Raw genomic sequence first — 26,755 nt, forward strand, 5'->3', positions numbered from 1 at the left:
CGTCCCGGAGCCTTGGTTAAAATTGCAATTTTCTCACGATTTACAAATAGTTAGAAACATTTGGGATATTGTAAGTACTCAAGTAAACAAAATATATAACACTGGCCTAGTGGTTTTTGGATATTTTGCTGCGAAAATATTACATATTGCACCTTTAAGGCACATAACATGCAATTTTATTTTTCTGTGGCGCGATATCTGACAGACTGCCGTCTCTTGTCAGTAGTTGCTGAAAACAAATTAAAATGTCAGTAACAAACAAGGACCCGCCCATGTCACATTCACAAAAAAAATGGCTACATCATCTCAGGTAAGCTATGAGGACATATTCAGCACTCAAAAAAAGTTTTTATGAAATTAGTTTTTGGTAAATCGGTAAAATGTCTGTGTTGGCATATGGCAACACTGTGCAATAATGGAATGACATTATTATAATAGGTTAGCTAGCTAGAAAAGGCCAGCTGCAGTCTGTTAAGCTGTAACAATAACAACATTAATGCTAGTGATATAATGTTGATTATTTGTATGTTAAGGACTGCCATGGCATTTGTATTATGGATTAAATCACATCAGAGATCTGCCTGCCCACTGCCACCACAGCCAGTACTACTGGACCAGACCAACCACTGGCCTACCATGGTGTCTCAAAAAGGCAGGTGCAAATGGATGTAAGTGTATTGTTAGGGTGAAGTGCACCAAATGTGATGTGTACCTGTGCCTCACCTCTGAAAAAAACTGCTTTGTGAAGTTTCGTACAGAAAAAAGGTAAAGTTTCAAGGATTATGGGGGGTTCATGTTCATAACCTTCCTCTCATAAGATTGCGTAATGTTGAATTTTCATGAACTGCAATATTTTTGGTTTTATGTTAATGTTTTATAATACATGATGAACAGTACTAGATTTGTTTTTAACTGTCTACATTTGCAATTTAAGTAATGTTCATGAATATCAAATATAAAGTATTATTCAGCAAAAGAGAATGGAATAAATCAAAGCACAAGATGTTGGAAAATAAGTATAAGGTGTTTATAATTACTGCTAAAGCTTATAATAGCACCAATTGATTCAATACAAACAACATTTCTGAGGAAAAATATTAACTATATACACACACTTATTCTAGTTATTTCCACTATTATATCATAAAGTACCTTAAAATAATTTTTTTTTTTTCATTTTTTTTTTTTTTACAGCACTTCAAATTAAGCCATTCTAAGAAAAGAAAAAGAGACAAATATTTTTTTTTCTATAGGTCTATCATAATGTGTGCGGTAGAGGGTTAAACATGTTTTTCACTTATATTTCACGTCTTTACATATGTGTCTTTTATGTAGCCTAAATTTCTTTGCACTTTTGTGACCAGGACTTTTATTCTGGTGTGGTTTTGTGACGTCATAAGGCTGCGCCGCGCTATGCTGTATCTGTTGTGAATCGGCTGAAGAAAGGTTTGTGGATTTAAGCATCAAATTTTTCTAATAGATGTCATCCGTTCAGACAGTTTTATTGGTTTCACAAGCAATGCGAATTGATTATTAAAAGCAAGTAAAGTGAGTAAAAACTATGTGAGTAAAGCGCGTTCACACAGTAACAGAAAAGCTGCGTCTCATTTCGAGCTCTTTATCGTGCATCAGTTCATCATTAACACGAATTCGGTAAATTGTGATGAAGAAACGGAGCTTTTCGAAACTACGAGTCAATTGAATCAAATACTTGTCAAATGATTCACTCAGTTTTTCGAATCTCTTGAAAAGCAACACCAGAGGCTGCAGTTTCAGGAGCAAGACTGTTTTCATAGCACTTATTCAATTATATATTTGTATTCATTTTCAGTAATGATTTGTTGATTTAAGTGTTTAAATTTAATTGATATTTTCTCCTAATTCTAAACATATCCTTTGGTAACCCTCTTGAAATATTTAACCTCATTTGTTTAGTTTATGAGCTCCTGAATTCTGGTTTTAAATTTCCAACAGGTCGTGGAATTTCTGGAATATCATGGAATTTTAAAAGGTCTTTTCCAGACATTGAAAGGCAGGGAATTAGTTTTTTTTTTTTTTTTGTCCAAGTCATTGAATATCGGTAATATTTGTTTGTCACTTTAAATTTTAGTTTCCATTTATCAAAATGTAATTTTTCTATACCGTATTACTTTTTCCGCATTGTTTCACATGTTTTACGTATTGTTATGGTATTGTTAAGCATATTTTCAGCGGCATTTTATTCCCTTCCCGCTTGTCAACTTAAGTCAAATGCCTGTAACTTTTAACTAAGGCAAACATGCCAGGAAAACGTCTATTTCAAGAGCTTTGGCTACAAAATGACGACAGGATTCTATTTTTGAAATGGTTTCTATATTTCTGGCATTTTGCAACTAATAGTTAATGTCATAGAGAGGGAACAAGGACACAAATGCACAATTAAGTATTTATCACTAACAGTTTGAACATTATTTTTTCCTTTAATTTAAATTATCCATTGTTGCTTTCATAGTGGCTTTTAAAGTCATGCAAAATGATATTCAAGCTCAAACCTTTTTAATATTATGCAAAGCTCAAACAAGTGTATTTCATGACAAAGATTGTCAGTCACTGAGTATGTACGTATTTTGAATAATGTTTTATGGTTTGATTTTCATGTTTAGCTGCGAACACACTCTATGATTGGCTGTGATTTATGATTAATTTGTCGCCTTGTAGCTTTGTCATGTCTGTTTGAATAATTTGAATAATTAAAGGTGCCCTAGAATTGAAAATTGAATTTACCTCGACATATTTACATAATTAAAGTTCAGTACATGGAAATGACTTACAGTGAGTCTCAAACTCCATTGTTTCCTCCATGTTGCTAATGTACTGTTAAATGTGGTTAAAGTTCCCATTGTTTCTTACTGTATTCACGGAGATCAGAGTCATGTCGTTATTTTCATTTTTAAACACTTGCAGTCTGTATAATTCATAAACACAACTTCATTCTTTATAAATCTCTCCAACAGTGTGTAATGTTAGCTTTAGCCCCGTTAGCCACACATACTATCAAACTCATTCAGAATCAAATGTAAACATCCATATAATACATGCCATACTTACATGATCTGATATGCTGCATGACGAACACTTTGTAAAGAGCCATTTTGAGAGTTATTTATACCAGTGCTCTGACTACTGAACTTGGAAGCCCAGGTGAAAAAAAGTACAATATACTTAAAGTGCTCTATTTTCGTGCACTAATTTTGTACTTCTTATAGTAAAAGCTCTTCTTTAGTACTTCTTAAGATCATCTTAAGAACATCTAAGTGTACTCAACTGTGCTGTTTTGAGACTGCATGAAATATGAACTAAAATGTGCTTTTAATGTACTATCTCTGTATTTAAAAATGTGTTTAGATACTACTTATAATGCATTTGAACCCATAGTGTACTACAAGTGGTAACTAAATATATTTTTTGAATATTACACAAGTTATTTTGGATTCTCTGTGTTAATTATTCTCATCCTAAACATAACAAATTGTTCGAACACACAGGAAAACTCCTGGAGAAGCAGCTGAGATCTCGTGACACACTATTATAAAGATGGCATTTATTAAAGAGGAGAGTGAAGAAATAAAGATTGAAGAAGTGTTCAGCGTGAAACATGAAGATACTGAGCAACAAACAGGTTAGTTTTATTTGATCCTCATTAAAATGTCGACCTCTACTGATATAAAATATATATTTGAAGAATGTCATACGAGTGTCCTAATTAAAGCAGTTTTATTTAACATGGAGCGGGTCGCCTTATGTGGACAGTTTATGTGCATTTGAACACTGAAACTTTGCAGACCTTTTAGGGTGCGTTCACACTTGTTTGGTTTGATTAAAACGAACCCTGGTGCAGTTCGAATTATATATGAACGCAACACAGACCAAAGACATGTAAACAAACCAAAAACAGGAAGACGAGACCCTAAAAAGGACAGAATCCTCAACGCATGTCGGTTTTTCTTGTCATAGTCGGGTTGTGAATGTATCCCTATGCCTTAAGGTTCGGTATCTTTTGGTTCTGTGATAAAATTGCCAATCTGGGTTTGTGCATTTCCCGAACAACGATGTAACTTCTGCTTCACTACCATAGTGCGATGCATCGTTGAACAAATCATCTAGCTAGTCACGACTGTTTCCCGAAACCGTATTGTCGCAAACTTGTCGTTCAACCATGTTGGTGAATGACGTCACGCAGGTGGTGGAGTAATAAGTTCTTTAAATTAATCTGTTTGATTAATGCTATAAATTACGGACATGACATTAGAGGACTAAATCTCATTTTCCTCAGTTATTTTGCTTTATTTCCAGATTAAATCAAATGCTTGTTCTGACGTACTAGAGCACGTACGCACATGCACACTCTCCAAAAACAGTGCTTTAAATCTCTTGACAAACTAAAATATATAAATGACATTTGTATATATTCCAGGGTTTCCGTTGTCCGGTAATTACCGGACATTGGCCGGGAAAAAAATTAAATGTCCGACAAAATTCAATCTCTCCGGTCAAATTGTCAGATTAAAACTGCCTAATAATCCCGCCCCGCCCCCCTAACACAATCTGAATCGACCGTTTGAAAGTTTTTAAACAACATCGCATGTTGCATTTCAAATAAAGCGCACGCCTAACGGCTATAATATAGACCTAAACCACGAACTATTGTCATGACAGCGCTCCGTGGCTATGGAGGATTGCATTTCTCCACAGCCTGCGAAGTCCTCATATGTGATTTCAACGAAATGTATCCAGAGTGGACCAAGCTCGCCAAGATAGCCTGTGTAATCCCTGTCTCGAGTGTTCCTGCAGAGAGGGGGTTCTCGCTGCAGAATCGGATCAAGACGAAGCAGCGAAGTCGCCTTGCGTTACGCGGCTTATGCGCATTGCAAGTTGTGGAGAGACACTGGGAAGTTTTGATATTAAGTCGGCAGCTGCACAATTCAGCACTGCAAAAAAGCGTAAAAAGTAGCCAAAAATGACGCGAGACAATGTTATAGGCTTAGTCATTTGTTTGTTCAAGTTCATTTGACAAGGAGTCATTTCACACGGTGGCCAATTTAAATGTTACCAGCTAAATGAGACATACTGAGTTTATAATTAAGTTTGCTTGAGTAAAAACAATGCTATATTCGGATATTTTATGTGGGGAAGGGGGGTTGGTTTGTTAAACTATGAAATGTGAAACCATAGTAAAAAACAATTGGTTGATTGATGTTTTTTTTCCGTCTATTTGAAAGTTAGGCTAATAAACATGTTGCATATACGGCCTGATTATGTCATTTTTTAAGTTACATAAACTGCTTTCAGTTTTCCTCAACTTGACTAATTAAGAGGCGATATTTGACCGGCATATCATCAAAATGTCCGGAAAACGAAACCTCTGCCGGTCACTTTGACCGGCACCATTTTTTTCTAGCGGAAACTCTGATATATTCAAAATAAACGATATACATTGTACTTAAAGGGGTGGTTCAATGCGATTTCACTTTTTTAACTTTAGTTATTGTGTAATGTTGCTGCTTGAGCATAAACAGTATCTGCAAAGTTACAGCGCTGAAAGTTCAATGCAAACGGAGATATTGTCTTGTAAAGTTATGGCAGTTTATTGCCTACAAAAACGGCTGGTTTGGACTACAACGGGTTGGTGACATCATAAACCCTGCAAAACACGCCCCCAGGAACACGCAACAAAGTGGGCGAGGCCATGTCGTACAGCATGTGGAAGCGGAAGAGTTGTGTACACCGGACGCGAGCGGCGCGAAGCGTCTAAAAGATAATAGAACCGAATATAATCTGTGATATTTTCTACACTGGATGCGGCGCTGAAGAAGCTTTCAGAATCTACACGAGTTCAATGCTGGATTTGGACAAAGGCTTTTACTGAAAATGAAGCAGTTCCCACTTTAAAAGCAGAAGCTGCTGTTTGTTGGCTTCAAACTGTAAGTACGTTTTATTGTTTGTACATGTCTTTTAAATTTATAGTTCTGTTGCTATTTTTGGTTTCATCAAGGACATATACAAAGAGCAACTCGTTTTTGCTTTGCTAGCCAGTTAGCTAAATTCTACAAACACCAACAAACTTCTATGTTCATAGACAAACAGTTGTTCATGCTATAAATTAAAGGTGCTAAAGAGGATCTTTTCGTCAAATGAGAAATCAAAGACTGTTACTGAGTTTTTGAAATGAGCGCATGCGTAAGAACAACCCCCCCTCCTTCGAAGGAACGCCTCCCAAAACTTGTGCACGAGTACTGGAACACAAGTGTTGTGTTAGTGGATTCATTATGTCGGACTCACCGCAGGTAACTCATAATCTGCAGTTGTTACTCCTGTCTCCTGACAAAAACATTGCATGCGTTGCCTGTGGAGTGTGGAAAGTTACTGGAGCACGCAGCCGCACGTCTCTCACAAGGAACGTCACGGCAGTGATTGACAAGCCAGAGGGCCAATCGTTTACGTGATGATCGCGTAAACGATTGGCTGATGTTTTTAAGGCCCTACCTCGTGCACAGATGATGTATATTAATATTATTACTTTCAGTGCACCTAATAAATAGTCTTTTATCAGTTAGTAAAGACAGTTTCAAGTAATATTGCAAAAATTTATAAAACAAAACATCCTCTTTAGCACCTTTAAACGCTACCTTTACAAAAAATGCTACTACTCAGTCATGTATTCAGCTACAGTAAAGCTTTAATATGTATATTGAAAGCTAACAAACAGCAGCTGCTTGACCCTCTTCGTCTGGGTCTGATTCAGTTCAATTTGATACAGCAATATAGACGCTATTATTTACATTTTGACTGAAGCAACAGATGGTAAGGGGTGTAGCGTTTCCGGACGCTTCAGCGAATCACGATACACTGGGCCAGCTACCAACCTGCTAACCAATCTGAGCACACAGCATAATTTGTGGGGAGTGGCTTCATAGAAGCAGGAAGTCAAACGAGTCGTTCATATGATATTGGAAACAGAGGTGTAGAATAAAGGTAAAATATATGAAAAATACAGAGTTTTCAAAAAAAACGAAGTGTTAAACTGTGCCCCAAAAACACTAGAAAAAAACCACTGAACCACCCCTTTAATGTGTGCTTGCTTATTTTGCTCAAGATAACGATTAATTACATTCACATATCATACAAACAGGGAACTGTGCTTCTAACCACGGCTCGAGAGCTGTCGTTCCAACCACACAAGTTTGGTTTCGGGTAACACCAAATCGTTGAAATATGTAAGTAACGACGGAACTTGTGATGTTAGTTGGAACGGTAGTCGGACGAGGACTAAATGTTTTTTTTTTTTTTCTTCTTTGGTCCGGACCAAATGAACCAAACGAACCGAACTACAAGTGTGAACGCACCCTTACATTCACAAGCAGTTTTATCACACACTGCATGAAAAGTGTTTAATATATGAATCAAAAAGATGAGGATAATCAATACAGAGTTCTCTCATATCAATATAGCCCCTTCATCACAGTCTGTTTTTGAGATTTGCCTTTGAAGGGGTGCTTTACCAATATACAGTCCTTCCATTCGACTGTTCCGATCTCTGTGAACTTTTACAAAATGCATGGATGTGTCCATCTCCACACTGAGACAGATGGGAGTACGCATCCTGAACTACCTTGACAATTGGTGGCTTTTAGCCCAACCGAAGGAGGAAACACACACGCACAGATCGTTGCTCCTCAGTGACTTGGAAGGTCTAGGGTTCAGGATTTAACCTAAGCAAAAGCTCACTATCCCGCAGCCAACATCATCTCCCGCATCCTGGGGGTAGTCCTCGACTTGGCCTAAATGCAAGCCTGGTTTTTGCCTATTCACAGCTGAAGAATTCACTAATATTTTTCTTCTTGTTATATTTTTATAATTAATTGATTGAGGAATACTAAGAAAGTTGATGTCTATCTTGATGTCTATCTTAAATGAATAAGGAGGAGGGTAGTGAATGACGTCCCGGGTCGATAAAGACGCAAGGTATGCATTTAAGGGTTAAACGCTCATGCTCCCCGCCCCCAAGCTCACGACTCCCGTTAAACATTGCATAAACGAGGTTCACACAGCGAAGATTTACTCAGCCTAAGCAGATCGCTTGACAACATAGACAGTATAATGATGGACACTGAAGGACTCGCTCATGATCGAACAGTCAATTGGATAGAAAGAATTTGAAGTAAATGTTAAGATAAGGACTTTTTATTTTTAGAGAAGATATAGGTTTTATTTTTAAAATGTGTCATCAGTGATGTTCTGAGTCAGACAATTATTTGAATAGGTCCAATGCCACAGACTACTGTACAACCTCTGGTAATGGTAACCCCTTTCATGGTTTTCCCAATGTTATGAAAAATACCATTGTATTTGAAGGATAGAATTTGGAGGAAACGGTAAGATATCCACGTTTCATTTTTTAAATGTTTTGCCAGTGACGCGAGTCAGACAATTATTTACACTGCAAAAAGTAAGGTCTATCTGTTTCCATTAAAAATCTATAAATGTCCTAAAATATGTTTACCATATTGCCAAAAAGTATAAATTTGATTAGTGTAATTATGTTAACATACTATTTGGCCAGTGGAAATGATGAACCCTTCTCTGAAAATTTTCTTTAAAATGTATTTTATACAATTTCATTGATATGTTATAAAACAGGGCATGGGTACTGGATGATTTTAGCAATGTAATGTGGCAGCACATAGTCCATATCTCATATTTTCTTAATGTCTTTACCGTTAAACATGGTATCACGTGGATGGAAATATGCATTGAAATGATATGGAAGTGCTGTGACCAGTCCTGGTCAGTCCAGCACAGAACACATAGCAAGGTTTTTTTATTTTTTATTTATTTTTTAAGATGTAGAATAGTAAGTGTAAGTATTAATGGGTCAAATGTTGCCGAAAAAAGTCTTCAGCAGTCTCTTGAAAATAGCTAAAGACTTAGCAGCTCGGGTTTATTCAGGCACTTCAAGGTGGCGTTCACCTTGAACAACTCTAACAAAAGGGTTTAAAGAGAAGCAGATTGTGTGGAGAGTGACACTTTGGAACGCAGATGCTCTGGAATTTTGGAGATGATCGCTTAAGAGGGTCTATATCCCTGTGTAGCAATTTTAGCTCAAAATAAATATGATAATTAATCATAACTAGTTATAATTGAATATTTGGATCAGTTAATAAAATGAACTTAATGTAATAACATTAATATTACAATCAATTAACCTGTTTGTCCAGTGAACACTAAGTGTTAATTGTTTATTAATTCTAAGAAATGTTCCTTTCCAGGTTATGGGAAACAACATTCTTATTGTAATTTTAACTTACTAGCAGCAATTTAATATGTCATACAATCCTTTTTGAAGAGCGTCTGGATATATTGTTGCTGTAGGAAGTCCTATGAATTCGGTCCGATGGTATTGAAGTAGGGGTGACCCTGAATAGTCGACGATTCGAAGCTTCGATAGGAGGAACCTGATTCGACTACCAATCTCACAGTCAAATCTTCCCAGAGGTGTTATGAAACCAGATATGGGGGCGCTCAATATCTGATTTTACATAGATGTACCGGTTCTCTCCCAATAGGTTAATATACAGCCTATTATGATAATGTTGTTAAGAAAAATGTGAAAAGAAAGAAGCTTTTAATAAATATTTTTAATGTGCGTGAGTAAATCCAACCACCCCTGTGACAGATTTAAGTTTCACTTCCATGATCCGTGACCGGCAGAGGAGCATCTTGGCAGCAGGGATTAAATCTTTAACAATGTCTGGGATAAGAAAATCTGAAGTGTAGAATTGGATGCACTTTGAAATGGTTAAAGATGATCCAAAAAACGTATGATGCAAGATGTGCCAACAGCTCATGTCCTACCGCTCAACAACGACAAACACTGCGAGTGGCGCACTTCTGCCGGCCAATGTTAACAAGATGACTAATGTTAGCTGACTAGAGCCCTATTTGAAAAGACCCAAACGGACACAGGCAGATCGCGTGAAAGACTGGATTTTTTTTTATCAGGTGGGGAAAAGTGATTTCAAAACATTCCAGCCGGTTCTAATTTGATTTTTGGATGCTGTGAATGTTTAGCTAAAATACTGCCACTCCAGTTTAGCAATTATTGTCTCTGCAAAAGACTTAGTTGACAATTCTGGCTATACTTTTGTTATTTTAATAATTTCTTTAATTTTAATATATTTATTGATCACTCTGGGTTATTTAATTTAACTATTTGTGGTTTGTGTTTTGAATATATGTTCCCCTGTTAAAGTTTGCTCGCGCAGGCAATTTAGCCGATTTAATTTGATTTGTCGACATGTGAAATGCATATCTATCTGCAGTGTGGCCTTTCTGCAGTATATATATATTTAAGGTTTATTAAACCAAAATGTTATTATTCATTGTCTTCTATATCTTTGAGTGGTGTTCTGTACAATGTGAATGTTTATCCACATTGCCTTTCATTTGTTTAAAAAAGATAAAATCATTGTCAGTTTCGTCTATCACTTGACAGGCAGTTTGATCGCTTTATTAGAAAGTTGTTTCTCTGTTTTGTGTGTGAAAGAAAATAAAAGTTGTCTTAAGCTGCGGGTATAGGCTTCATTTTCCGTGTCCCGCTCCATCTCGTGCACAGTTCAGCACGTGAACCTCCCCCCCCCCAACATATATGAATCGACTATCTGTCGAATATAGGCAGTCTGATTCGAATCAGATTCGACTATGTAAATCCATAGTCGGGACACCCCATACTGAAGTTGCAATAACAAACTTGCATGGTTAGTTTGAATCTTGTAGTAAGAAAGAGTTCTTTCACTCTTCTGGAGGAGCACATGGCTGGGGTTGGTGGTTTAGGATTACAGGCCTGGCAGGCCCTTAGGCCTTGGCCTAAAGAGGTCACCCTACAGGGCATCAGTCCATCCAAAGAAGCAAGAGCGGGAGGAGGAGAACTTTGCGCTGGCTTTTAGCCTCTGGTATTGGATATTCCCCCTCTGGGTCAGTTGACCATTGATACATGAGCTCCTGACAGGAAAGTTTACAATCCTTCGTGTTTCTAGCAGGGGATCTGCACATTAACTGGTTAAGTTGTTTTGGAGAAACTATTAAAGATTCTTGTAATACTGATATGTTGCACAGGTATCGACATACCCTATACAAAAACATTCAAATCTTCAAAATACAAACTCATAGACACCAAACGTGGTATAGTTCACACAGCTAATATAACCCTCAAAATGGCTCTTTACAAAGTGTTTGTCATGCAGCATATCAGATCATGTAAGTATGGTGTTTATTTGGATGTTTACATTTGATTCTGAATGAGTTTCATAGTAGCATAGTATGTGTGGCTAATAGGGCTGAAGCTAACATTACACACTGTTGGAGAGATTTATAAAGAATGAAGTTGTGTTTATGGATTATACAGACTGCAAGTGTTTAATAATGAAAATAGCGACGGCTCTTGTCTCCGTGAATACAGTAAGAAACGATGGTAACTTTAACCATATTTAACAGTACATTAGCAACATGCTAACGAAACATTTAGAAAGACAATTTACAAATATCACTAAAAAAAATCATGATATCATGGATCATGTCATTTATTATTGCTCCATCTGCCAATTTTCGCTATTGTCCTTGCTTGCTTCACAATACCTGCATAAAGTCTATTGATTCAGCTGTGCTGCTCCAGACGTTAAGGCCCAATCCCAATTCTACCCCTTCCCCTTTCCCCTTCCCCTTTGTTTCGCGCATTCACGTGAAGGGGTAGAGGTGTCCCAATTCTCATTTGGTTGGAGGGGAAGGGGTAGGGGGAAGGGCCAGGTAGCCCTTCAACCGAAGATTTTTCGGGACCACACTTTAGACGAAGGGGTATGATAAATTTCCAACATGGCCGACCGAGCGAGCAGAGAGACCCATAAATGTAAGTTTTTTTTTTTTTTACGGTAAACAGTATTTTAGTAATAAATAATCACTTGTTTTATGTTGCCTTTTATCTTGTGTTCATGTATACGGTTATGTTCTAAAAAAGATTAGTTAAAATCGCTATGAAAAAAGTTTGCTAATGTTTTTTACTTTATGATAGTTCCACAACATATTTTTTATATTTTATTGAAACCCGCGTTGATTTGACAACATAAATTCAAATCCGGTGGCAGCTAACTTGGTTTTTTTTTTTTTTTGCCGCATGCCTGATTAATGTATTGTTTTGTTGTGGTTGCATCCATAAATACGCGTACGTTACGTGATATAAACAAAAAGTGCAGTTTGCGTGCTTATTCATCAGTATTGTATGTTCTGTATCAACCAGGGACTCCTGAGGAAACATGCAGGCTCATACGTTTTCGTGCAGAAAACGAGCAGCGTTTCTTGAAATCGAAATACACAGCAAAACAACTTTGGGAGTGAGTCATCTGTTAAACGTTTATGTTGCTTGTGCAGAGATCACTACAGCTATCGATGGCATCTTAAGGGGCTCGCAGTCGCACACCGGACGCGAAGCTCAGCGCCGCGACATGTCTTAAAATTCGAATGCATTGTTTTCTATTGTTTTCTGGGCGCCGCGGACAGGCGGCGAATGTCGCCGCCGGTGTGCGTACACTCATAGAAAACAATGCATTCGAATTTTAAAGACGTGTCATGGCGCTGCGCGGCGCTGAGCTTCGCGTCCGGTGTGCGAGCCCCTTTAGAAGTGTGTGATAAACATCGGCGCATCTATGACGTAGGAGCTAGCGACGACTTATGATGACGTGAAACGGTCTAGTAGTGGTGTTCCATTTCTTAGGGGAATATTTTCAGCCCTACCCCTTGACACTCTGTTTCAAGGGGGAAGGGGTAGGCGTAGGGGGAGGGGGAAGGGGAAGGGGTATAAAATAGAATTGGGATTGGGCCTAATACTGGCTTGTCTAATGCCTTGAACATGGGCTGGCATATGCAAAAGTTGGGAGTACATATTAATGATCCCGACTGTTGCGTCACAGTCAGTGTTATGTTGAGATTCACCTGTTCTTCAGTGGTCTTTTGCACAAATCAAATTCACATAAGAAGAAAGAAACAATGGTGTTTGAGACTCACTGTATGTCATTTCCTTGTACAGAACTATAATTATTTAACTATGCCAAGGTAAATTCAATTTTCAATTCTAGGGCACCTTTAGCACTCACCACATCAACATCAGTTTCCAACCAGTTTAACATTAATTAAAAAACAATTTCCAGTCTGAATAGAGCCCCTACACGACGATCGACCTATGGCCTCTTTAGCTAAATACTGCCCTTTTGTCAGCTTTGGCATTGGACAAGCAAGTTGGGTCTTTCAATTGATGCATCTTTCCTAGAGTTTGGGCCTAATGACAGTAAAGTCCTCTTTAGACAATGAAGGGTTTTTTTGTGCCTAAGATGCTTTCCACAACCTTCAGAGCACAAGTCATAAGGCCCCTTAGGGCATCTAGCCAGTTCTGGCAGTCAGAGCAGCTATTTGTGTGCTCTGGAGTCCATTCAAAGGGTCTGCTAGTTACAAAGCAGGGATTCTCTCATTTGAATAGTGGACGCAATAGAGCTGGCTTGGGCTTGCAGTGCCCTGCAGGGATAACAGGAACGAGTATTGGTTAACTTGCTGTGCAACTATGCTTGCACACGTGTCAGTGCTGGAATGGAAATGCAATGGAAATGCAATGGAAATCAGCGTGGCTTGAATAGGCAGTCGGCCATGTCTGTTTTGTCAGGCTGAAATGGCATTTGTCTGTGCAGGTGGACAGACATTAACCAATGAGGCTTCAGTATTAAGATAAAAACTGATTTTTCCCCATAAGCATCAGTAGCTGACATAATGCTTGTTCCTGTTATAGTCAGTGAACCAACATTTCATTACGAACCGGAACATTTTAATTGTTTTAAATCGAATTTATGTAATTTTGCCTACAAGGTTTTTGCCTAAAATATTTTTAATAGAAACAGATAGATCTACTTTTTTTTTGTCTCAGCACATCACTAACAAAACAACTTAAAAAATAAGAACCAAATGTTATCTAAAAAATACAGTCCATATCTTAACCATTTCCTTCAAAATCTATCTTTAAATTACATCGTTTTCCTTTTCATAATATTAGAAAGACCACAAAAGGGGTCTTACTTTTGATCTGATTGACTAAAAATGCATCTTAATACAAGGTGTAAATAGGTACTTGGTTGGTTTAGATGTGTTGCTTTGTGCCAGTAAACTAGGGTTAACTTGTATTTGTTTCTGTTTTGCTTTAGACCTAATGCAGCTGAAAGAGGAGAGTCAAGAACTGAAGGAATTTGAAGTGAAAAATCATTATAAGAAAGATCATGATTTCAGAACTGGAGAAAAATCTTTTAATTGCTCTATGAGAAAAAAGGTTTCCTCACGAAAGAGACGTCTGAATACAAAAACTATTAGAGACTTTACCTGCCAACAGTGTGGAAATACTTTCAGACAACAACAAATGCTTAAAGTCCACATGAGAATTCACACTGGAGAGAAACCTTACAGCTGCCAACAGTGTGGAAATGCTTTCAGACAACAACAAATGCTTAAAGTCCACATGAGAGTTCACACTGGAGAGAAGCCTTACACCTGCCAACAGTGTGGAACCAGTTTCACTCATAAATCAAGCCTTAATGTCCACATGAGAATTCATACAGGAGAAAACCCATTCACCTGCCAACATTGTGGACAGAGTTTCAGTCGAAAACGAAACCTTAATGTCCACATGAGAGTTCACACTGGAGAAAACCCTTTCACCTGCCAACAGTGTGGAAAGAGTTTCACTCAAAAACAAAACCTTGAAGTCCACATGAGAATTCACACTGGGGAGAAGCCTTACACCTGCCAACAGTGTGGAAATACTTTCAGACAAAAACGAAGCCTTGAAGTCCACATGAGAGTTCACACTGGAGAAAACCCATTCACCTGCCAACAGTGTGGATACAGTTTCACTCAAAAAGTAAGCCTTATTGTCCACATGAGAGCTCACACTGGAGAAAACCCATTCACCTGCCAACAATGTGGAAAGAATTTCAGTCGAAAACAAAACTTAAATGTCCACATGAGAGTTCACACTGGAGAGAAGCCTTACACCTGCCAACAGTGTGGAAAGAATTTCACTCATAACTCACACTTGAACACCCACATGAGAGTTCACACTGGAGAGAAGCCTTACACCTGCAATCTGTGTGGGAAGAGCTTCTCACGAAAAGGAAATCTACAGGTTCACATGATAATTCACACAAAAGAGAAGACATTCACGTGATCAGTGTGGAAAGAGTTTTTCACACAAAGGACAGATTAAAGTCCACATGAGGGCTCACACTGAGAAAACTGTTCACTTGATCAGTGTGGAAAGAGCTTCACAGACAGTAAATGCCTTAGGAAACATGAAATAACTCACACCAGAGAGAAGCTTCACATGTGCCTTCACTGTGGAATGACATGCTTAAGCAATGCAAGACTTGATTCACATAAGAAGTCACACTGGAGAGAAGCCTTTCACATGTCTTCAGTGTGATGTGAGTTTCACATATGAAAAAGACTTCAAACAGTGGAGAGTGGAGCCTGGCCCATCACGGTTCTTGTTGTGGCAAATTCGATGTCTCTATGTCCTTCAGTTCTGGTCTTGAAATAAAACTCGCAGAGTCGAAGTTCCAGGTCTCAGAAGTATTTAACTTTATTGTCACCAACAAAGTGAGATGCCAGCTCCACATCTGAATCAGTCTTAGCTGGGTCACATTTTTATACATTTTTCCTATTTGTTACAGTGTGAGATCCACCCCTACAGTTATTTTTCATGATCTCATTTACAGGGGCTCTCCTCCCACACCTCTTTCCCATGTACTCCCCGACCTTTCTACCATAGTCATTTCACTAATATAATTGCAGGTGTTGCTTTTGTAAGAGACAATTTTCTTAGTAAGAGTGACCAAGAAAGTGTCTTGTATTATGTGCTTCTAAAATTTATTGTCTTAAACTGTAGATCTTAAAAGTTACTGTGCTCTAATCAGTGTTTTCACGATAGTGGATATTCATATACACTACAGGAGCCTAGTACGGCTCGAGCAGATGAACACTGGACGATTCAGTAACTCTTTAGAACTCCCTATAAATTAATTATTTAATTTGAGCTAATTTTGCTTCCTTTTTTTCCTTACATGTACATCTTTTGACTTAATTTCTCATGGGCCTTCTGCCAATTTGATGGTCAACCCTTTTCCCATGGGCCAAATGAAACATTGTATCAAACCAGTCAATACACCCCAGAGGCAAGAAGCCTTCATATGACGCACTTATCAATGGTCTTGTTAATTTCACAGCCACCTGTTGCCTGGTGGAAAATTACCAACAAAATATGCTCAGTGGCCAAGTTAACTTCTCAGACACATCTGACCCTTACAGTTACATAGGTCAAGAGGCCTCAAAACACTTCTAGCTTTTATAGTAAGCAAACTAAGGCAGTGGGCAGTGGCGTCCAGTCCTGTGGTGACTATGGAGGTTGCCCATGAACTGCCTGCCTGCCCTGTCACGACCAGAGAGGTCTTCAATGAACTCCCTGTCTGTCCTGTATTGACCATGGAGACTTTCTCTGAACCCTGGGAGTTCCCCGTTCACCTTTTCCACCATGTTAGGCTTCTGCTTCACCATGGTGGTTTCCAGTTCCACCTGATCTGCTGAGATGGTCTTCTGCCGTGGGGATCTTCAGGCCCATCTGCTCTGCTGTGGTGGTCATCTGCTCCATTTTGGTGGACTCTAGCTCCACTAAGATGGTCTTCTGTCATATCAGGTCTCCCCTTGAAGTTTTCTATGAAAATATTCTTGAGGTTTTCCTGCTACCTCAGCATGCTTGGTGTCAAGGTGTTGACACATTTTTGCTTTCATTAGCCAGAATCTCCTGACAAACTAAACAAAGTTAGTGGTTCATCAGCTGGTCCTGTCCACGTAAATCTTAAACTCAAAAACCGATCATAATATTGTCGTCTTTTGGGTTTAAGCCATGAAACGAAAGGGTTTAAATCTGGTGGTCTCAGAAACCACTCTATTTTATTATTAAATATGTGTATTGGAGGGCTTGCCAAACAGCAGCAAATTCACTGAGTTGTGGCCTTGTGGTTGAAAAATATTTGTCTGTTATTTTTGTCTATTATTTGTAGTACTTTGTAACAAATTAACACTCTGGACTCCGAGGTATCGCCGGCGATACCACCTCTGTTTTTTTCTTACCAGTGTGAAAGAGACTAAAAATTCTGTCAATTTTGCACAACAATTAAGAGTTATACACCATTTTAATCTGTGAAATATCTTCTTTTATTTGTGTGCACTGAGAGTAAAAACTAAATGTGCTTTTTGCAAAATAAAGAAAGCTAACATGATGCGTGATCTCTCGTCTCCCTCTGAACGAAGTCAAATCTGATAGTTCTCAGAAAATGAACTGTAACTTAGTGAATACTAATGACAATAGAATTACACTTATGTCTAAAGAAATTTTGAAATGTTAGATTTTAAATCGTGTAAGTCAAATTGAAAACAAAAATTCTCTGTTTATGTAATCTGAATGAAAAGAGCCATGTCAGATGCCTGTGTTTCAGCTCATTATCCGCTACTGCGGCCACACCCACGGAGGGAGCGCTATTCAGACGCAAATTCAGTCAATACATGCATTCATCGTCTCAATCGTGTATTTATTGTCTTCAAAAGTGTTTATCTGCATGTTATAGCCATGATTATAGCAATCTCTGAAAGCCTCTTGTTAGTTCCTGGAATGTCACATGGCCTGTTCTTCTCTAGATTAATTTGTGGACTAAAGGTGTACAGAGCGCCCTCCGTCTGCAAGTATGAATTGAAAACACAGTTTCCAGCACTCACAGTGATGACAATAAATATTGAATAAATATTTACTCCTCAGTATAGAAAATTGACAAACATGAGAATTCATCAAAATTTCTCCAACTGTGCATGCTTTTAAGCATATTAAGAAATTACGGTTTACAGAGGTCAAAATGTGAAGCTTGAGTCTTAGATCTTTTTAATGATGTATAGTTTGTAGGGCTGGGCGATATATCGCATGCGATTCTCACGCGCATTTCGTCAGTAAAGCCGGTTCCCTGATTACCGCTAAATCGCCATCACCTGCTTTCAAATGGAGCGCCTTTTAATAGACAAAGCCGTAGTTCACGGACAAGCCACGCAAAATCGCGTTCAGTATCGAAGATGAATCGCCCAGCCCTAATAGTTTGTCGCATAACTTGATATTGCCGAGTTCAACATGTTCCTGGGTCAACATTTTTGTTGATCCTGGAACAACATTCAAATCAACCAATCAGATTTGAGGGACAAGTTTACAGATTATGTCAAGTTTAGGCTTAAAATCATGAATTGGTGCTTCTACATCAGTGTTATTCATCTATCATTTCCCTCTGATTTTTGGGATAACTTATGGGTAGGGTTAGGTTTAGGGGTAGGAATAGGGTTAAGACTAAATTTTCAGACTAGAATGTTGTTCCAGGATCAACAAAATATGTTGACCCAGGAACGCATCGAACTCGGCAATATCAGGATGTGCATAGTTTTTCAAATGCACATTAACATTTAGGCTATATAATATAACAAATATAGTAGCCTATATGAAATGCCATAGACGTAGGAATGTTCAGATGCTTTGTTTGAAATACATTATATTTTAAAGTATATTAAAAAAGAAAACCATTATTTGGTTAGAGACTTGATACTTCTTTAAAAGCATTAGTAATGCATCCAATCTTTTGACTGGTACTGTAATTTAACGTAGGCCTATAAAAAATGTTCTTCACATGATGCACAATAATACGTGCATGCATGAGACCACAAAAATCATGTTTTTTTTTTTGTCAAGAGTGGACATTAATCCTGTTATCAGCATGATCACAGTTGTTTTTTCCACATGGCCTACCTGACTGAAAGGGCTCATTATGTGGGTCATTATGAAGATTCACACCTCCACGCATACTGTGTTTCTTGACAAAATGTGTCTTACAAAATCTAAATCAATATATTGTTTTATATGAATGAGTAGGCAGGATAATTTTTACATAATTTAAGCAAAGACTCAAGTCTACAAGAATTCTTGTGAACACATATATAACATTAGTTTTGTGGCCTTATTTCAGTGACTTTTTTTTTTTTTCAATAACCACGCATAAACGTTATTCCTCCAGAAATACAAACATGTACATACATGTTCCTCACATATTATTGTAGCCTAGTTCGTCCTGAATACAGTGTAATGACACTTTTTCCATTAATATGTTTATGAACAAATGAAAAAAAAAAAAAAAAAAAAAAACAGCCTCATGGTGCGTTCACACCAGATGCAAATGAAGCGTTAAGCGCAAGTGATTTACATGTTAAGTCAATGCAAAGACGCGAATAGACATCCTGTGGCATGATTTGCGTGAATGAGGTGGTGCAAACAATGTGGCACGAATAATGTGGCGCGAATTGAGCGTTTCGGGCCAATCGCGCAAGATGAAAAATCTGAACTTTGGCGAAAATTAGCGCGCATTAACCAATCAGGAGCTTGCTCTAGTAGTGACGTGACATAGCAAGCTGAGGAAGAAATCCTAAACAACAATGGAGGACAAAGTAATCATTGCTGTACATCTTCATACTTTTATAGGAACAGGAATAAAAAGGATCTTGCTTCAAAGAAAGCGAGTGAGGAGGTCAGACAATCTGGTAAGTTAAAAAAATGGTCTTTACTCAATTTGAGCTTTATATATATAAATATATATATTGAGACTACAAGCTAGCTAAAGCCAGAAAATTGATCTTATTCGCTGTAATTTACAACTACTTTCCCACTGATGAGTTGTGTTTATTCAGAGGAAGTGTGCAGAAGAAGTGGAAGAGTCTGAGGGACACATAAAGGAGCGGGAGAGCCCTCTCGTGACGTGAATTCGCGTCTGTTGTGAAGTGAATTTCACGTGCAAATGAAGCAAGTAAACTCAAAATGTTCAAGCGTCCAACTGTGCGAATAGAACATAGTGTGCCGCTAACAGCACAAAACGGCAACAACAATAATAGCAGACTCTAGATGCTTGTGTTCGTGCTGCATAAGCTACCAAGCCTAAAGCTTTATTTCAAAGCTTTACTAAAGTTTATATACAAGCGTGGAAGGTTTATGTGCATGCTCCAAGTCTTACGCCTGTTTCACACTGCAAGCATGAGCAGCGCATATTTTTTTCAGCGTGCATGTTAACCAACGGATGCATTCACACAGGCAGCAGGAGCAGTGCGTAAGCGCCAAGCAGGAGCGACGAGTCTATTTTTGCTGTGCTACTGACGCTCCATTAATGTGAAAGCACACTTTTGATGGACAAAATAAATATAATTTATGCACAGAATAAGCATGTCTAATGTGTTTTAACAAGAATTAGAGTATGACAGAAAAGAATTATATAAGATTTACCCATTTAAAATTGTTTTTAATTATTCAGTTTGGGTTAAAGTATGGTGTATTATAAAAAACTAAAGTAAACTAGCCAGAAAATGTGATATATGAACTTTATTTTAGTTATTACACAGAGATATATAGGCTGCAGCATACCCAAATCAAACCCGAGTTTGCTGGCTTTTTTCACGGAGTTTGCTGTCTTGTAAACATGTTCACGCGTCAGATGCCTAAAAACACAAAACTTACCTCATTCATGTGCTGCAATGGATGACACGAGGCTTTTATTTATTTATTTGCGTTCATATGCGAATGTTGTACACCTCCCCATGTTAACAAACTTTCAAGACTATCAAGTTTAAATGACCAACTTATAAAAACAAATTTATAGTTGTCTTTGTAAAGAAATGCTCACTTTATAAGCAGCTTCGAGCCGCTGCTGTGACGCTGTACAAATGCTTCCAGTGTGAACACTCGTGCGTCTCTGCAGCTGCAGTGACGATGTAGTTACGCTCAGAAAAAAAGAGATCAGATAGGGTAAGCTCTGGCTTTGTGTGGACATAGCCTGAGTAAAGTCACAGGTCTCTTTTATTGTACAATCTATGCAGGTTTCATGAAGTTATAAGCTGAAATGCCAATAGCTACATTTTAGTTTCAAGGCCTTTGCACACTGAGTCCAAAATTTTCATACGCATTTTTAAAAATTAATCATGCACAGAGACCTTGCACACTGACTCTGATGCATATTAATAAATCCGTTGCGGGAAAAAAAAAAAAAAAAAAAAATCACAAAACAATACAAAATGAAGTCTTCGAGCAGTGAGCATGATTTAGTTCCTTCCTCTCTCTTCTTAAAAAGACAAAAAGAAAGAGGAAATATTGGGTCCATTTTCTATTTATAATCAATTTCGGACTCAGTGTTAGCACAGTTAGCATCTGTGTGCCTGTGGGGTTTTATGTGTTGTAATTGCATGAGCAATATCTCATGATCAGCTTTTGCCGATGTTGGACTCATTTACAGCATCTGATGTAAATGTTGTTGTCCAATTTTCCACAATCGGAGCATGTTTCATGGAGTTATCAAAAAATGCTGCATCGGTTTATTATTTACATATGGGTCTTGCGTATGTAAAAAAAAAAAAAAACTTGCTGCTTATACTGATTCTGGAATCCACTGCCGCTTCAATACATATCTTTTAAGTTGTTAATCAACATTTACCTGTCTGCTAAATTATTTGAATAGCTTCTTCAACATATGTTAAAGCATTTATTTTCCTTTTCAAACACTAGAAAATAATTTTGAATATTGTCTGTACCTCTCACTGAGAGAAAGAACAGAGGTATGCTGAATGTCAATTCTGGCACAGTCTTAAGCTGGGCCAGAGTTAAATGACATTAAAGTTTGATGTTACAAGTTTATGAAAATGCAGTGTACCAGTCCTGAATGCCTCAAGAGTCTCTCTCTCATTCAAAGTCAGCTAGATGCTGCTATCTGAGCTTGTGTCATAAGTGATAACAAGCTATTTATAGTGAAGCAAAGTGTTTCAGTCAAAAATCATAGACATAGAGATGTTAAAGAAATGATTGCCATGAAGAGGGCAATTTGACTCCTGTGCCACCTGACTCCTGTTTGAGATCATTAGCTGGAGTATAAAGGAACCTGCAGACTGGCAGTCCAGTGAGAGAGGCTGAGGTGTTTCGTCCTTGCAACTGCCATCTTCCAGTCCCAGTGCTGTTGTGTACCTAAAGCAGGTGTAGGCAAGTTCGGTCCTAGAGAGCCGCTGTCCTGCTGAATTTAGCTCCAACCTTAATCAAACACACCTGAACAAGCTAATCAAGCTGTTCAGGATTACTATGGCTAGGCAGGTGAAGTTTTGGAGCTTGGAGGTTGGAGCTAAACTCTGCAGGACAGCGGCTCTCTAGGACCGAACTTGCCTACCCCTGACCTAAAGTGTTTGTTGATTGTTTTACCGGTAGTGTCAAGGTAAAGTTGTTAAGAGTGTGAATAGCAAAGTGTTTCAGCTATTGTTGTAACTGCCTATGTGGAAATTGTTTGTAGGCAGGTGGATGCTATTTACTTTTCAAAATTACTTTTTCTCCTGTGTTTGATTTAGAAAGGGAGTCAGGGAAGTGTCTCTGTACTTTATTTCAATTTCTTTTGATAGGTCATTTACTTCTTATAACCCTAGTTAGGAGGAACTTTTTGTTTATTGTTTTGGCCTTTTTCCCTCCTGAAGCATTAAATTCAGTATCTTCTACCATTCTGTTAAATAAAATACCTTTGGTTTATTTGCTTAAATCTGGTGTGCTGAGCTTTCTTGTGTACTAGTCCTGGGACTTGGAGACGGCAAATTTATTTTGTTACACCCCTTTTACCCCTAGCCATTTCAGAGGGACTTGTGACAGTGTATCTCTTCTGCAAGGGAATGATGAACAGCCCTTCAAACAGCTGGCCAATTAAACTTCAGTAGAGCATGAGTTTTCCTCAATAAAATGTGAAATCAATCTATAAATGCATATCTATAAATGAGTACAATGCAGGGATTCCTGCATTTTTTGTAGAAAAGACTGCCGATCAGCTGACCAAGTCTTCAGCACTCTCTTATACCCTGAAGATGATTTTGATTTGTTTCCTGTTAAAAACATAATTTAAATTGGTCTTTAGAGTTTCTGCATTGCAAACACCCTAATAATATATGTACTTAGACACACTTATTCCTTATATAGCTTATTATATAGGTATTGTAGGTATTGTAAAGAAAAGTGTACTAGTATAGTTCAAATATATGACTCTGTATATTTTTTTAGATTTACCGTTTTCTACATAAAACCATCCTACATGTTAAGAGCATTCTGTGAAAATATCACACTGGTTTCTTTAATATTAGTTGAGTAAGGCCACATCAAAGATTGAAATCATTAAACGTTGATGCTTGTCATATCAGCATTAGATGTTTAGACTTTAGCTTGGTGTTCACAGACAGGGTCACATATGAAGCAATGAAGAATTTCAGTTCAAACATGTCAGAGTTTCTTTTAGCAGATTAACTGCCATTTAAAGGGACTCTATGTAGGAATGACACCCCTTGTTCAAATGTTGCGTCACAGCGCTTTGACTCGTGTTGCATTTCGGGAAGGTGTCGCCATATTAGAAGAATACGCTATCCGTTGCCATGGTTACTTTGACAGTGAGACGGTCAGACCGAGAGAAATAGCGTGATATTTGTTTGCAGTTTCTTGGAAAGAAATGGATAATGACGAAGTGAAAGGAAAGGGGCTCTATTGGGGGAGACTAAATAACACCGCCAAGCGTCACCAAGGGACATTCTAAAACGCTTAATGTGGCTTAATGTACGAAGACAGTGATATTAACAGACCAAACTCACTAAACATCATACTAATAAAGTAAAGTTTAAATTCATGAGCGTTTTCGTCACATAGAAAACTGTTGAGAAACGTCGCTTAATGTAGCCTTATAGTGATATTAAAAAAACAAATTCGGCACAAACCAATTTTTCTGTGCTTTATTAGTATAGTGTTTACTAAGTTTGGTATTTTAATGGCACTGTCTTTTTCTTTATGGGAGGAAAACACGTGTAATTAAATGTGTTGTGTTCATATTCTGGGCTCATCTGATTTTCTGTCCATAGTATTTTGGTGTCAGTGCGGCACAGTGCAAGAGTTCAGACCCTTTAAGCAATTAAAAGCACATTTTTAAGTTTAAGTTATTAGCAAGCAGCATTATTTAGAAAAACTGCTTGACACACCACTAACCAGTCTATGACTCGGTAGACGAAAATATTATTATTTTTACAATAATAAGCATCAGAACTGTATTAAAAGTGTAGTGCATGTATGACTGAGCTCTCGCAGTTTACAGGTTTGTGGGTTTGTAATTCAGCCGCGGCAGAATTGTTTATAGGCTTCTAACGATTTAAAGGGTCTAAAACTCTTGCCTTGTGTAGGCACTGATACCATATAAATCAGGTAATTGACGATGTCAGGTATGTGACGGTGGTGGTGCTTCTGGGTCTTTCGCAGATCGCACGGGTCGATGCTGTTATAATGTCAAGCATTTTCTCTAAATTATGCTGCTTTGGCGGTGTTATGTAGTCTCTCCCGGAGTGAGTGTCTTTATAGTGTCCTTGATGAAGCCATGCAGGTGATCAGTACTCAGGGGATTGTGAACGAGTGGGTGGAGCGTGATGATGCATTGGTGTTGGCGGGTGTTGGGTGTGACAGCTGATAGATGCATTAATATTAATCATATAAACAACTTCATTTTCAAGAAAAATAGTACAATGATCTTTAAAACTGCATTAGATTCTTATGTCTGCATCAATATACTATAATAACACGTTATATTCTGTTCTGTTTCAGAGAATACATGGAAAGACAGGAGACTGCACTGCTTTGCACTGGTTTACTCGGCACACGAGTAGTATGAAGCTGCAGACTCGGAGCCTGCTGCATCTACAGTCATTCTCAGTCCCCTCGTTTTTCGAGACAGCGCCTCCTATCAAATTGGATCGGATAAACACGTGGATAAACACGTGAAGAACCGAAACATGAGTATGGTCAATTTTATTCAATGATTTCTTTTTTAATCAAACTATTTTGTAGCTCATCGATACACCAACATATGAATAGTCTATTTAATATTTGTAAAGATAGTTTGTAACAAAATCTGAGCCGTTAATGTATGTTTTTTCGCCTTTTTCCCCCCGAAAATATTTTGATAGCTAACGTTAGCCTTTAACCTTGGACTTTTTGTAGACAAGCCATTGTAAAAATTTGATTAAAATTAGTTGACATTAAAGTAGACCAATTAAATACATTAAGTGTGTTAATATCAAAGAATGCCATCATTAATTATTTAATCAGATTTACCGTTTTACCTTTTTTTAATTATCAGACCTTTTCTCCAAAAACTATAAATTGAATTAATTAATTCCGGAGTAATTATTTTACTTTATATAATTTATGTAGACTACTTTAATTAGTTCTTATAAAACGTAAGTACTAAAATGGATCAATATTAATTTAACTGTGATATGAAGTTGTTGCCAGCCATTTACAACTCATACAATTGCCTAATAATCAAATTTAATAAGTCTATGGTATTAACATGTGAGCTAGAATGTGTCATTTAGCCTTTTTTGCATGGTGTGTCTGTTCTCAGGTTACAGATGAGCTGTCATTTCAGTTTGATCAATCATATTCATGTTTTTTTCTACAGACAAATTGCCAACCAAATTGATCCGGGGATCTGGACAGAAATGACTGGAAAGGATTTTTCGGTGATAATTCTACTGCAAAAATTATTATTTTGCATCCGTACTTTTTTATCTATTATTAATTTCTAAACTGACTTTTTCTCCTTTTCTCAATCATAGGCTTTGCCTCGTCAGACGAGAGGGAATGACTGTGGTGTTTTTGTGCTGATGGTAGGGTCTTTAATTTGTTTAGAAGTAAGGTCTAGTAAACAGCTTGTCTCCTGTATTTCAGTACACCCTCTCAATGGTCTGTGACATCGAGTTCGATTTCCAGGAGCTAAGTTAATAAAAGGAAATTTATGTTTATTTTATTTACTTTAAGTTTATTTGGTAAAAGTAGAAAACAGTATGACCTTTAACTGGGTATTTCTTTCAGGTTGACATGCCCATGATTAGAAAATGGTGGTGCCTTGTGCTAATGGAACGATTTCAAATTGACGGGTATGTCAAAAAGTATTGTACATTTTGGTAAAATATTATTCAGAGGTCCCATATATGAGTTAAAAGTGTCATATCACTTTTGAATATTTCAACATTTTATTTAGCATGAGTAACAAAACACCCTTAATAACTCTCTTAAGAGACAATTCATTATTTATTTATTTTCCTTTAATTATTCCTATACATTTTTTTTTAATTATTGTTTGCAAGCTATGGGCGCAGGTTTGCCTTCTGGACAGACGAGGCAAAATGCTTATTAGAGGCAAAAACTCAACCTCTGTATAGGCTAAAATGAAGCAGAAGCACCACACATGATGTCCCACAGCACGTCCAAGCAGTCCAAGATCGGACAAGAACCGAAGAAGCACTGGTGGACTGCATTGTGACTGTGACTTTTGTGAGCATTTAATGGTGCTGAAATGGTCCTTTTTCACCATTTAAAGATTAGCATTCCTAAATGACTCACCCAGGGCTGTGATCAATTGATTATCCAATATGCCCTTAGCTATATTTTTAGTGGTTATGCCAATTATTCATTGATGGACACTTTTTGTTTGCCCCGCAGGATCTTCTCAATGGGAAACCA

General features: G+C 37.7%; 1 protein-coding gene across 5 annotated transcripts; it reads left to right on the top strand.

The window, feature by feature from the left end:
* Positions 1 to 438: 438 nt before the first annotated feature.
* LOC125269720 (gastrula zinc finger protein XlCGF8.2DB-like) lies at positions 439 to 26,371 on the top strand. 5 transcript variants are annotated; one of them, XR_007185184.1, is made up of 7 exons: positions 439 to 668; positions 1,365 to 1,446; positions 3,525 to 3,658; positions 24,833 to 25,024; positions 25,692 to 25,752; positions 25,849 to 26,009; positions 26,105 to 26,371. XR_007185184.1 is itself a non-coding variant. In XM_048192673.1 (4 exons), the coding sequence occupies exons 3-4, from the start codon at positions 3,574 to 3,576 to the stop codon at positions 15,284 to 15,286; spliced, it is 1,101 nt and encodes a 366-aa protein (XP_048048630.1). In that variant the 5' UTR covers positions 447 to 668; positions 1,365 to 1,446; positions 3,525 to 3,573; the 3' UTR covers positions 15,287 to 15,674. The 5 variants fall into 5 exon arrangements, 3 of the variants coding, with proteins under 3 accessions (XP_048048632.1, XP_048048630.1, XP_048048631.1); XR_007185183.1 differs by having other exon boundaries at positions 25,849 to 25,899; XM_048192673.1 differs by lacking the exons at positions 24,833 to 25,024; positions 25,692 to 25,752; positions 25,849 to 26,009; positions 26,105 to 26,371 and adding an exon at positions 14,271 to 15,674 and having other exon boundaries at positions 447 to 668.
* The last annotated feature ends 384 nt before the right edge of the window (positions 26,372 to 26,755 follow it).

Source organism: Megalobrama amblycephala, linkage group LG6, assembly GCF_018812025.1.
Source record: "Megalobrama amblycephala isolate DHTTF-2021 linkage group LG6, ASM1881202v1, whole genome shotgun sequence".
In the NCBI taxonomy this organism is placed as follows: domain Eukaryota; kingdom Metazoa; phylum Chordata; class Actinopteri; order Cypriniformes; family Xenocyprididae; genus Megalobrama; species Megalobrama amblycephala.

What these genes read in the sequence shown, in the direction of transcription:
- LOC125269720 (XM_048192673.1), top strand. Translation starts at nt 3,574, where the DNA reads ATGGCATTTATTAAAGAGGAGAGTGAAGAAATAAAGATTGAAGAAGTG. An exon ending in AGATACTGAGCAACAAACAG is followed by an intron (nt 3,659 to 14,270) that starts GTTAGTTTTATT and finishes GTTTTGCTTTAG; the next exon opens with ACCTAATGCAGCTGAAAGAG.